The following is a 14,045-nucleotide window of genomic DNA, read 5'->3' as shown; positions in this document are numbered from 1 at the left end:
TGTGACTAAACATCTGTAACCTAATTTTCAAAATGCCAAGCAAGTACAAAACTGTGTTCCCAAGGAACACAAAGGGGAGTCAAAGAAGATTCCCAAGCATCATTTCAACACAAAACACATATCAGGATATTTACAAATGTGTTTCAGAAGTTTCAATGTAAAACATATGTCACAGTTTTCCACGACACTCACTGAACTTGCCACTCATACAGCACCATCTTCAGAGAGCATTTGACCACAGTTCATTTGCCAAAGTTCACCAATTTAATCAGTCTCAGAGACAGAATCAAAATTAGTAGTTCCTAACTTTCAGTCTTGTGTTCAATTCGCAGCTTCCTCTAATACAGCTGTATTTGCATTTCAGCAATAAAAGTATTTTTAAAATTAGGAAATTATTTATCACAGCATATCCCCTTTTGGAAAACCCTGTGCAAAATCCAAAGCTCAGTGGTTCAATCCAAGTTTTCTCTTCTTGACAGGGGTATTATAGTGATGCTGAAACAAGTCCTTCCTCAAATGTCAAACTTTAATTTTCATACAAGAACTTTCTCCACTCTTGACATGCCCCAGTATTGCAAAACAGCACACCCCTATGACTAGGAGATCTATCTGAAGAACACAGTGTTGATCATTAGTGCAAATGCAGATGCTACAAGTATATATCACAGTTTTACAGTAAAGTTGGATGAAAAAAAAAAAGCCCCAAGTTAATTTTTTGCTTGAGACACAAAATGTGAATCACTCTTAATCCATTCAAGAGGCAAAAGAATGTAAAAATCTTCACACTGAATATCAGTTATATTGCGGTTACAGTGCACAGTTCACAAACTGAATACAGAAATAAGCCAGAAAGTTGTGACACAAAACAGGAAAATTTTCTTTCAATATACCTCAGTCTTCATTGCAGCATTATAATGAACTTAAATTTATTATAGTAGCAAATAATACTGTGATTGAGTTTTTTGTTATGCATTTATACAGTGCTTAGCACAAAAGGGTCCTACCATAACAGATTTAATAACACAGTCATGCCACCCACAGATACTCCAAACACATCTTTCCCAAAACCATACCTATTATGTAACTGCATATGATATTTTTGTGTGCTGTTTGAAAGTTCAAAGCAATATCTAACCTCCATCACTAAAAATGGCTATCTTTATTGTAAATAACCTTTGAAATTCATTTTTATATGACTGCTTCAAATAGTTTGACATAATATAGCTAAGCCCGATTTGGGGAGTTGTCTTCTAACTGTATTTTAATGATATTAACCCTTCTGCATCCAGATAATGCTTTTATAACGTTCCTGTTTCCTCTCCTCAAATGCACAAACATGATACTACCAACAGGTTCAATTTTTAGACCTCTCTTGAGAATAGAATATGGATTCCCAAGTTCTCCTCGCACAACAAACCCTATGGGCAACACCATAACTTGTATCCAAAACACCACAAGTTCCCCAATGGCATTCACCCTACTTATTCTTTTTGAAATGAACATTAGAGATTCAGTCACGTATTTTAAACCCCACTCAAAAAACAGACATCAGCAGGAATGAGTAACGATCCTACTGTGGTTAATGGCATAATTCTGACAGAACTTCGGAAGAAGAAAAGCAGTGTCTAGCCTAGCCAAACAAATAGAAACAAAACTACAGCCAAGTAATATCAGTCAGTTCAAACGACAAAACAAATGTCCTGCACCATTCCAAATGTGTGAGTGTCTTAAGATATGGCGAGAGTACAGTTACCTCAAAACCATCAGCACAAACAACTATAATCAAAAACATCACTTCAATAAAATACCCACAGCACTCAGCTACAACACCACGTTAGCGCAGATTCAGAATTATGCTAAAACAACATTCCCCTTAACGACCTCCCTGTATAGACAATGAGAAAAGCCCGACAAATTCTGGCTCCCGAGGTGGCAGAGGATCAGATGCAAGGCAGCTATCGTGGCTGGTCAACAGTATTTGGGAATCCCAGCTAGCTGATGGGGAATTTAGTTGAGAGTAGCAAAGGAACATTACTTGGGAACAGAAGCACACTGCCTGTCCCCATCCCCCCAAAATTATCCCAGGACAAAGTGAAATTATCACTTACAAAAATACAGATTATCTTACATTAAATAAGAAGATATATAAGGAAGAAGCATTATTTTATATGCTGCCAAAACCACTATGCTTGTCATTTGTGGCATTCTCCATTTATTATGTCCACAAAGATTTGCTACTTTCTTGGTCTGCTGAACCACTAAATATTTTCCAGCAAATTAAACACTCTTGCCGCATTACTAACAACCAAGATTCTCAAAAACAACTCTTGTTATGTTACGTATCTCCCTTTTGCCATGGGGTGTGGAGGGCTCTGAAAGATCTTCTAAGCATATTTAAGCAGTGTAATTTTTAGTGGTTTGATGAATACAGTATTTTTGCTATATATAACTATGAAAAAAAAAAAAACCACTGTGAAATTATGTCATAGACTGAAAGATCATTTCTAAACAACACTTACTCTAACTACCATAAAACCAGCTCAGACAAATCCACACACTGCTCACGTTTCTGCCCTTCACTTCCTGCCACTCCAACATTCAAAATTTCATACCTAACATAATTCTACTATTCTTTTTCTTCCAGTGCTTAGTCATTACAGCTCTGAGAATCATTAGCCTTCTACTGCTTACAAACAGGAGGGATCATGAAATGTACTTCCCCAGACCACATATAAGCCAAGGATTAAAAACATCCACCTCAGTCACATCATTCTTCATGCAAGTGGTACTTCCTGAGACTAAAAGAAACAAATCGCACAACAGTTTACAGTAACATCTCCAAAACATCTCTTCACATAAAATCACTTACAAAAACTCTTGCTACCAACTCAGCAGCACTGTGTACCTACTGCTTCTTGGAAAAGCTATATAGTTCAGTGTTGTTAATTCTAAATTACCTTCTTGCTAAAGTACGAGTCTTCTAACATCTGACAAAGATTCCACGCCACTTAGAAAATTTGATAGTTTGTACTTATTCAGAAGTAGGATGGGGCCATAGTAACCACTCAAACTTTTTAGTCATGAAATGGAACCTCTCAGTGTAGTAAAATCACATTTAAGAAGGAAAAAGATTGAAATCCATGATTTCTTATCTGGCTTTCCTGTCATAAGTCTGCAATTTGGTATTTTGGAGGACTCTGAGAAAAGACTGGGTAAATAACCAGTGCATTTCTATTAAATTTATGACAATCAATTTGCATATAAAATTGCAGAGAAATATTTAGATATTAATTTATAGCCACATTAAGTATCCTTTAACTTCAACTAGCAGTGCAATGGAAATGCAACCGAAAAACAAATTCTCACCCATGGGTAATTACGATCTCCCTGCTTAAATTCCTAAGCACTTCTTTTCCTACAGTAATATTCACTTTTCTGTGTTTCTCAGATATGACTGATTGCTTCTGGTTGAAGCCTCACGTTGTAAACATTTGTGTGAAGAGCAGATGAAAGCTCAGTAAGCAAGACTGGTTTTGAATAAGGAACTCGAGTTACATATCAATACCACCGTAATAAAATCACCAGAAGCTGGCCTGTTTCTGTAGAGCAGTCTGACCTTGCAGACTCCTAATTTCACTGTCTATGAAATTTAGTTATTGTCTTCCTCCCCCCCTCAAAATAAATACTAGGAAAAAACAAGTGTTTCCTTTCCCAGTCAAAAATCTCCAGAAGACCAAGCATTCCTTCTTTTTTTTTTTTAATTCCACACCAGTGCTGCATGCAAACTTTTGAAAAAGCAGTCTCTTTTTCAATATTCTCTCTGTCATTCTTCTTTCAGCAAGGAAGAAGGAATCACAGAAGTCTACCAAAGGGAGCAAGAAATCAAACATATGAAGTACAATGTCTTTAAACGTATGCCATTGATATACATAAACACAAGTGCTGACTACCGTCAAAGGCCACAGAAGAAATAGCAAGACAAACAAGAACAAAAAAGGAAGGTCTTGTTTGTTCTGATCATCTACCCACAATACTTCCATTTAAAGGGGAAAAATATGTATACCATGTAGTGATAATGGGATCTTGCTTTAGGACCTCAACAGAAGAAGTGAGAAATTATTAAATAGCTATAATAGGTGAGCAGGAGGGAAGATCGGGAATACAAAATTTGCTATTTTCTCCCCCACAACGAGCCACTAGCAACCTTGCACAGAGAGGAACACTGGGGATCTGCTTCCAGGAGGAAGCCTTTAACAACACTAGGAAAAAAATAAGGACAGGATTCACGTTTACTAGGATTCTTGGCCTACTGATCCCCAAGGCAGGGGGAATGCCAGCTGTCCAACAGCTCTATCCCTGAGCTAGAGAAGAATGACACCATCCTTCCTTCTCATTCTCCAAGCCAGCTCCCATGGCCTTCCCTAGTTATTCAGGCTGTACACAGGGGACAGGATTTAAATTATTACAAAAGACTTTTCTAATTTAGATTTCAATCCTGCTGCCAGACCTATCTAGGTACCACTGACCTCAGGAGGGAACGCCAGTGAGGTGAAAGATTCAAGGGCTTTCAGCTAATAATCTGAATTGCTCCAGCAATTGCTTCTGCCATTACTAAAATGAAAACACCTAGTAAAAATTGCAGCAGCAAATGTAAGATGGTAGTAAACAATGAAGAAAAAGAAAAAGAAAAAAAAAAAAACACACCGAAAGTCAGAAAGAATATCCAGCTATAATTGCAAAGGGGATTTTAGTAACAAAAATAATTGCCAATGATGGAGAAAATATTTCATCAGACTACTAAATTAACAGAGCTGGAAAACAGTAGTAATAATATTGCCTAGCTCTTACATAGCCTACGTTCATCCACAGGCGTCAAGACTCTTTACGAGTTGGTAAGATTCACTATTCCTATTTTAAATTCCTTCAAAAGGAAGCATAAACAGGTGAAGTGATTTGCATCAGGCTGTCCAGATCTCTCAAGCACTAGGCCTGTACCCTATCCACTTGGAAATACTACCTCTTCAAACCTTCTAGACACTGTTACTTCCATTTTTCAAGATGGGAATTTCTCCATTAAGCTAACCTTCGAGCAGAAGTTCTCTCCAAACTACAGCCCTTCTCCTGCAACCAGATCTACTCATACAGATCCCAACGCCCAGGAGCAACTTCTCTGAAATCAATGAGATTTCACAAAGGGAAAGGATCCTCCATGACAGATCAAGAAGCAGAACTGGGACAAACTACAGATTAAGGCGCTGCTTCCACATCTCCCTCTAATTTTTAGTCTGCAGGGGAAGGGGACGGGAGGGAGAGAACAGAAAAAAAACAAAAAAAAACCCAGCTATTACAACCTTTCAAGTCCTATAACCATCGCTTTAAGAGGCCTCTTTCATAGAAAAGTTCATCTGGCTCACTTAAAAAGGCACAGGGTCTGTATGAATAAAAGGAGGGCAAATAAACACTCTGTATGTTTCGTAAGTCAAAAAAATTCATGGAGGTGAGGAGCGAGAATAGAAATGTGATTTCAGCTAGGAAAAAAAAAGTAATTTCCGCTTTCATAACAAATTACAAAGAGAACTCAATTTTATCAGTAATAACACATAAAATTTCCTTCACTTACCAGTAAAGAAAAGCTGTTCTGCTAATTAAAGTTCAACGAAAAAAGCTTAACTCAGCTTTTGCCACTCACCATTTCTGCGCTGTAAAAGCTAAGCCTACTAAAGTCTGATTCATCTAAGAGCGAATCCCTCGGTTTGCATCCCGAGGAGAGAACATAGTGGTCACTTGTACACTCTCCCACCATCTAAGTTTCAACTGCACTTTCAAAATCAGCTCCTCACTACAGAGGACACGCAAGCTGCCCAGCATCTCACGACTGTCCCAATCAAACAAGCTTTGCCATTTAAAAAAAAACAGAGTTTTCATTCATGATCTGCTATGACTCAAAAGTACTGAAACAATTAAATTTAAAACACGTCATTTTAAAACCTCCACGTTCTACCCATCAGTCTTGGAAAATAATGCAAACTTGCCAAATATAACTTCATTTAATTTGGTTGTATTTTCATTTTTACAAAGGAATGTGCCTTTTCTTAAAATATGTAAATATGGGGCAGGAGATATTTTATCCTTTGCCTTGTTTCAACTACACTATTTATTAAAAACAACAACATTAGAAGACCCCAACAATTCAAACCATCCCAACAAGACTAGCCATGATGCACTCAACTGTCAATGGGGATATTCATTTTTAGGACATTTTTGTGTCTTACAACTGAATTATTTTATTTCTTCAATGAAAAGCAAAATGTATTATGTAATTTTAAAACTTCATCTCAAGCTCACTGTACCCCTGATAATGCAAAAATCCTATTACCTTGTACCTCTTACTCATTTTGTCATTAATCGGAAAGCAGTCTTGCAACTGTTTCCCTGCAGTTATTTCTTAATTTCCATCAACGATATGTTTAATCATGTTACTATAATCAAACAACAACAGTTTGACTAACAACACACTGAAGCCAAACAACTTCACTCATTTGGAAATTAATAAAAGGACATGACCCACCCCAGGAGGGGTAACATATATGCTTCCCCTACCTGGGGATTTGCCCTAAAAAAAAAAAAAATGTTTGTATCGTCTCTGTTGGGAGGACTGTATCGCAACCTGCAGTATAAACTCTCCTATTTTCAGTTTCACAACCGTTGCATTGTATAAAAGGTGATCTCGGAATCTGTGTTAGACCTCCCAACTTCTAGCCACTCGGCCCTGACAAAGCCTTCCTGCAGAAAACAAAAAAATAAGCTTATCTGCCAAGCCTTCATTGCTGCGAGGGTTAATTTTACAACAGCTGTTAAATTCTTTCAATTTATTTTTCCATCCTTTAACAAACCCTACCTAAACCATTTTTTTACTTCCATTTTATTATTGTTATTTCCTGGCTGTCGCTAGCCGTTCCCTCCCGCCCCGCCCGGTACAAAAACAAAGCTGACTCGCACCCCTCTACACCCCCCCACTTTCCTCCCTGACGGAGCACCCCCGGAGCCAGGGGAAGCCGAGGTTGTGCAAGGCATCTCCGGCTCTCCAGGCTGGCCCCTCCGCTTGCCCCCGCTGCGCCGGGCGCAGGGCCGCGCCGGCCCGCCCGCCGGCGGCTGCGGGCCCCCGGGAGAGCGCGGCAGCCCCCGGGGCTCCGGCCGAGCCTGCCCGTAAACAGCCCCCGAGCGGCTGCCGCTGCAGGCCCCTCCGCAGACACAGGGCCCTCTCCAGCCGGCACCGCTCAGCCTCCTGCCCGGCCGGCAGCCCCCGCTCGGCCGGCTGCGGGGCACCGAGGGTCCCCCGAGGCCTCCCCGGAGCCCTCTCCAGCCGGGCCCGGCCGCCCTCGGCCCCCGCGGGGGGCGAATGGGGAAGTCCTGACTTACCTGTCATTACTTTCTACGCCATCTTGGATCCACTTGTCAACGTCCCCACAAAGCATTGTGGGAAAGCCCTCCCCCGCCCTCCTCCCGGCCCGACGGCCAGCGGGGGAAGGCGGAGGGCGGCGAGGCGCTGCGGACGGGACGGGGACCGGGACCGGGACCGGGACCGGGACCGGGACCCGCGGCCCGGTCTGCGGCACTGTAGAGGGAGGCGGCGGCTGGCGGAGGGCAGCCGCGGGCTCCGGCCTGCGGCTCTCTCCTCACGCAGCGGCTGGAGGGGCCGCGCGCGGCGGCGTGAGGGGGCACTGCCGCCCCGCTCGGGCTGGAAACCGGCAACCTGGGGTTTTTTCGTTGGGTTTTTTTTTTTTTTTCTTTTCCCTTTTCTTTTTTTTCCGCCCCCTCCCCTTTCCTGGGAATCGTGTCAGTGCCTCTGCACGCAGGCAGCCGCTGCCAAGCCCGAGGGGCGCTGGCGGAGCCCTGCCCGCCGCGGGGAGACGCGCTGCGCGCCCGCGGAGCCGGCGCGGACCGTCCCCCTTCACGCAGGGTGTGAGGTGCGCACACGCGTGGGGGAGGTCCCGCCCGGTAACCTGCGAGACGACGTCCACCTGTGCTGAAAACGTTGGGGTTTTCCTCGCGGTTATTCTACTGTTGTGGTGGTTCGATGTTCTTTTCTTTTTTTTTTTAAAGTTACTGCCCTTACAGAAACTCGCAGAAACCTGGGTCCGTGTGCGAAGGCTGCAGCCAGGTGATCGAACAGCTCACGTTGCACATCGTGCTGTAAAAACCCCCGTCCGCCTTTGCTGAAGGACTGTTGGTAATGCGTTTCTGGCTGCGCGTGAATCCCAGAAACTGCTTTGCATAACAGTTTTATTTTCACGGAGTAATCGTCCCTGTTAGCTGTGTTTTCAAAATGTTTGGTAATCAATTCTTAATACCTATGCTGTTTTGCAAACTGGCTTTTTCAAGGCGTTACTGGCTCAGCTGCCATGGATGGGTGCCCCTCGCAGCCCATCGGCCATTCTGCTTTAGGGCAAAGCGGACAAGAAATTGGGGGAAAGCAGCTTACTTCAGGATCTTAATAAAGGTTATCAACAAAACAGGATTCCAGTGTTTTTTAAAAACTTTCCCTTCTACTTTTAATTAAAATAATTATAAGATCCAGATCATTTTAGTATTGGATTTTCCTAAATACATTTATATTTAAATTTACATTTAATGCCTCCTAACTCTTTGAAGAATAACCACCAGCCAAGCCTCTGATGCATTGCCACTGCAAGAAGATACTTGTGCCCAAGAATATTTTCAATATTCATCAGTAATGCATTTATAAAGAGAGCGCTCCTTGTGAAAATGTAAATGCAGAAGGAAATAAATTTAAAGAAATCCTTTGCATTTGCAGTCCCAGACTTAAATCAGTCCACTTTTTAATTCAACTTTATAAATACTGCTGGGAGTATAGGTAGCTGTTTCAGTGTCCTACCAGAGGCCATGCCTGAGGGGAGTGTGTTGGTCCCAACCTCAAGCCAGCAGACGCCATTTCAGGAGGACAAAAACACTCCTGTGGAGCCTGCCGTAGGCCGTCTCCGTTGGTCCCCAGCTGCCCGCCTCGGACGCCATCCCCAGTGACCCTAAAGGGCATGCTGTGACTCCAAGTGTTTTCCATGGGCACTGTGCAAGGAATGGGGCAGTTACGGTGAATCAGATAAAGGTGAAACCATGTTTAGGATCTAACTAACTTTGTGTCTCATTTAGTCCAGGCTGTTGAAGTGGAATTAGTCCTTTTATGGTGGAGGTTGGTTGTATTTGGTTCCTAGTGAGCTTTTGGGTTACTGATAAATTTTTCTGTTACAAAATGCAAGGAAGGTTTTCTTTAAAATAAATGATAATTTAAAAAAAAAAGCAGTGGAAAATAGAATTAGTTTTGTATGTATGCGTATATTTAAAAATACGCATATATCCTCTGGAGTCCAGTTTGGGGTGAGACAAATTTGCTGGGTTTATTTTTCACATAAGCTGTCATTAACTTTTGAGTCCATTTGTTCTGATGGTATTTCTTTATACTGTGCTAGGAAAAAAATTGTGTGGCTGGTGACTGAGTTACACGGGGAAGGATTTGTTCGGTGACAGACACCATTTTTATTGCTATCTGTCTCTGTTGTTTTAAAGGTCCTAGATTAAAAGTACTGAAAGGCAAAGACTGCTGTAAAAAGATGGCAACTCAGTGCTGTAGAAACAGCCCGGAAAGGAGCTGGGGAAAGCAGGGGAACCCCCATCTCAGAAGAAGTGCTGTGTATAAAACACAATATGGAGACTGTGCCCTTACACCCACTGCTTTTTATGATCTTCTTACTTAAATTAAACCTCTTAGCCCCCATATGAAGTAGGTTTTACTCTATTTTGTAGACTGGCTAATTGTATTGCATAAACCCTAAGTGGACGTGCCAGAGGCTACAGAGGGAGCCAGCAGCTCTGAGATGGGGCTGGCTGCCAAGGACTGTTTGGTTCAAGTACTGTCACTGAGCCTGCAAGATTGGAATAACTGTATTATGTCCATGTGGTGCCCCCTCCAATCTCTTTCATAGTCTTTTTTACCAGATAGAAAGATGAGGACTGTTGGTCCAAACCAAATTTGGGCTACAAGCACTCATTAACCTTGGAAATTCTGCTCAAAGTGCAAATCGTACAGCAGCTGGCCTAAAGGATGAGATTCCAAATCCAAAGGGCCTTAATATAACTAAAATTTGGTTTCAGAGCCATTTCTATTCTAACAGCACAGAAGGCAGAGTATGCCACTAGCAACCAGTTAAACACTACATGGGAAGAGACTTCTTGTGGCTTTTATTGACATGTTTCAATACAGTATTAAAGGATAATTTAAGGAAATAAGCTTATAATATTAGCTGCTACTGTGGGAGGGACTCCATGAGATCTCTCTCTCTCCTTGACGTCTATTACCCCAGTGGAAGCTGCAATTTTTGTTTCCAACCTCTGCAGTCAAACACATCATTCACAACTCTACAGGCCGAGTTGACAAGCCAGGTCTTCACTCGGCATGGGGCTAGGCACAGAAACAGTTGTGTTGTGTGCTGACTACTGGCTTGCATTTCCAGAATTGTCCAGACTTCCCGAGTTCCTGGAATCCCCATGTGCTATGCTCACTAATGGGATTTCATGACAGGAGGAGAGCTCACAGTACTAGGCTTCTGCTGAGGAATGGGGGTTTTTGCACTGGTTGCAGCACACTCTTTCTTCTGCCCAAGGAGCCCAGGAGCAGCTGGTCACATGGACTCTGGGAGCAGAAGAAAAGCAACAGTATATGTTGCAAATGTAAGAAATGCCAAAGGCACAATGGGGAGGCATGAGATAGGAACAAAAACAATGCATTTCTGCTCAGCATCTTGAGACTTTACAGAACTCAGATCCTCAAAAGCCTAACAGTGATATTTCTAGGGACTCGTTATAATGGTAAGATTAAAACAAAAAACCCTCCAACAAATGCAGTAATACCAAATTCAATTCTACTTTTACATTTTTTGAGATTTCAAAACCTTTCAGATCTGAAAATTGCAATTTCCTGCTGGAAGTTTAGAAAGCCCAGTCTCCCAGGGACCGTAACTGCAAGGAAGCCCTGTACAGAAGGCACTAACACATCCAGTCTCCCTACCCTTAAGTCAGGATTCTGTAAGTTATGACCGTTCACAGGGCTTCTCCCTATTCTATGAAGCTAGGAGCCATGCCCAGGTCCTTGGAGAATCTAGGCTCCTTGCCAAAAAACAGGAGTTTGAAAACCTGGGGCCACTCAGGGCTACTAGGCTCCCTGCCATGAAGCTAAGATCTGAGCAGAGCTCTGAAAGGTGTGGCACAGATTCTGGAAGAGTTGGCAACTCTGAAACCCTCACTTGCTTCGGGGCTAATGGAGAGCTCGTAGCCAAAAAGCCCTAGAGTCCTGGCTCGCCCATGAGCTGCACACTTGGAATCACACCTATAGCTTGGTTTCTACATTTTCAAAACAAAACAATTTTAATTATTTCAAACTTACATTGCTGCTTTGTTTCCTTTCTCCTCAGACTTTTGCTTTCACAGGAAATTCAGAAAATCAACTTCTATTCTATGATAAAGTTCACTCCTGTTTCTAGTAACTGGCATTTCTTGAATTCCAATACAGAAAACACGATTTTCAGTCAGCTCCACTCATGACGGCTAACTTCAGAATACAGGGAAAACCATTACAATTAACATGTAAAAGTAATAAGCACACAACAGAATACATTCAGCACGGAATTGCCTCCCTGACCCTGCAGCCTAACATCCCAGCAGGCATCTTGAGCAGTTGTCACCTCTGAGAAACAAACCAACAGGAGGCCTTTCTCAAAAGCAAGCCTGGGAGGGGATTCACCTAGTTATGAACTTTGTTTTTACTGTCACGGTACTTGCACGTAAAAATTAATTCTTCATGTAAATTCACAAGGTAGGAGATAACATGTTACATAACTTACCAATAATTTCCATATGGACAATTCTCATTTAGCGATCACTGCCGTTCACGTAACTTTCTGTGGCAGTTACTTGGGTCTCCTTTGGCTTGGAAGCTTCTAGGAGAACATCTTCTGAGAAGCTGAGAGCAGTCAGTACGCTGGGGGACTGGGTTTTGAGTATGAACTCACATCACATCATCAAGTAAACCGTTGTGTGAAGTTTTTAAAAAGCGATTCAGGACATTTTTATTGCTGTTTCAAAGTATAACTTAAAAATTTGGACGCGGGCTCCTATAAAAGTTCCAGAGGTTAAAGTGAAAACTTGCATACTGTGGGGTAGGTTAAATACATATGTAAACTATACTGCACTATTTCCTTATTCCTTTAACACTTACAAATCACTGGAATGTTATACCTAACATGTAGATGTGGCGCACAGGGACATGGTTTAGTGGTGGACTTGACAGTGCTAGGTTAACGGTTGGACTTGATGATCTTAAATGTCTTTTGCAACCTAAACGATTCTATGATTCAACAGAAGTTCCAGATTGATTGCAGTAACAGCAGCAATGTTTTTATTGTCTTAGCACACTGGACTTTATAAATTTTTGAACTCCCTCAGAAACAGCAATCATGGGAAACTAACAGAAGTTAAGTGGTTTACCCTATGCCACAAACAAGTCAGTGGTAGACCTGAGGTTAGATAGCAACAGTATTTCTTAGCCTTACTAAACAATAAAGAAAACTGTTTCTGGGCAGCCATTAATGTCTGATTATTAGGCTGAAAAGTAGCAAGTTTTGATTTTTCAGCATGAAAATTCCCCTGGAATTCCTCCAGAGTCCTCTAGTGAACAGATGATCTCAACTTTAATCTTACTTCATAATTATCCAAGGATAACATTTCTTCAGCGTGGACTCTTTAAACACATACAATTTCTAGAGCAAGTAATATTCAAACTAATTCATTTTTCCTTCAATCCACAAAACCAGAGTGTTGAGAAGCAAACAGCAATAAGGGGATGTTGAGGGTACACTGAGGACATAGGAACTACAAAGTTCAGATTAATGCGATGGTTTGATCCCACCTTGTCAAGATCAAAGATCTTCAATCTCAGTGTATTTTTTTAAGAAGCTGGCATACCTTTATGTTGACCTTTAAATTGCTCATGGAGGAGTTGTATCTGACATATATCTGCATTCTTGAGATGAATGAGCACCAATAGTTTACAACTTGTCTTTTTTCCTAGCAACCTGAATGTGGCAACCTTTTCCAGAGAGACTCAAGGTACACTTCTTTCATGTTCATTAATAGCAGTCTGCCAACAAAAAACAAAACAAAACAAAACTCCAGGCTAAATGAATAGATTTTTTTTCCCCACTCACTTGGGCTTACCATACAGCCTAATAATTCTACAATTTTGTTTTAAAACTTCTCTTTTGTGATGTGTGGGGAGGGAAACCCTGAGGGATTCTTGCTTCTGGCACCAAGTACTAGGTACGCAACAGGTGTATCTCACTCTGAGGATAAGAGTTAGGTAGGGAGTTTGCCTTGGGCTGTATATCGTCAAACCAAGACGAAGGTGTTGTAAGTGAACTCAGTGAGGACAAAAATCTATTTCGGACCAAAAGGCAAAAAGCTTGATCATTGTGGATCTTTGGTATGAATACAGACCATAAAAGTGAACCTTTATAATCCTTCTGAATTGAGTTTTAAGGAGATACCTGGACTCTTGAAAGGTAAGAGTGTTTCCCTGGTCTTTCCAATGCTGACAGCAAAAGGTAGGTGCGAGGGGAGAGAAACCACCTCCTCTCTCCAACAAATTCATGCTCTAAATGCAAACAAAGGCAGCAGAGAGGGATATAGCTAGGCCAGAGAGGGAGTAGGATCCACAAGAACCCCAGAAAGTAGGGCTATGGAACCACTGAGCCATTCCATATCCTATTATCTAGGATAAAAAGGAAAAGAGGGTCGGCTGAGGAAACAGGTCCAGTATCTCTCATCTGGTAGAAATGTCACAGAGTCCATAAGCCTAAATGCTTGGTGTTGAAGTTTGCACAACAGATTTGCAAATGGCAGAAAAAGGTTTATGATAAGAAGAACAGGGAAAGGCAAGTTCCCACTTCCCCTGATGACCCATTGTTCCCCTTTCTGAT

At 41.8% G+C, this 14,045-nt stretch overlaps 1 protein-coding gene across 3 annotated transcripts in view; it reads right to left on the bottom strand.

Annotated features, from left to right (window-relative positions):
• Positions 1 to 7,466, bottom strand: part of HELZ (helicase with zinc finger) — a 91,941-nt gene extending 84,475 nt beyond the window's left edge. For 2 of the 3 annotated variants that reach the window (XM_076354104.1, XM_076354105.1), the window contains exon 1: positions 7,420 to 7,466. Coding sequence is in view for 1 of the 3 variants with exons in the window: in XM_076354106.1 (XP_076210221.1) it covers positions 7,420 to 7,426 (7 nt within the window). In the remaining 2 variants the exon portion in view is untranslated. The remainder of the gene's footprint in view (positions 1 to 7,419) is intronic. The other variant, XM_076354106.1, reaches the window with a different exon arrangement.
• Between the last annotated feature and the right edge of the window lie 6,579 nt (positions 7,467 to 14,045).

This window comes from Aptenodytes patagonicus, chromosome 16 (genome assembly GCF_965638725.1).
Source record: "Aptenodytes patagonicus chromosome 16, bAptPat1.pri.cur, whole genome shotgun sequence".
In the NCBI taxonomy this organism is placed as follows: Eukaryota; Metazoa; Chordata; class Aves; order Sphenisciformes; family Spheniscidae; genus Aptenodytes; species Aptenodytes patagonicus.
The sequence above is the reverse complement of the archived record's forward strand: the minus strand, read 5'-3'. Positions and strand labels throughout refer to the sequence as shown.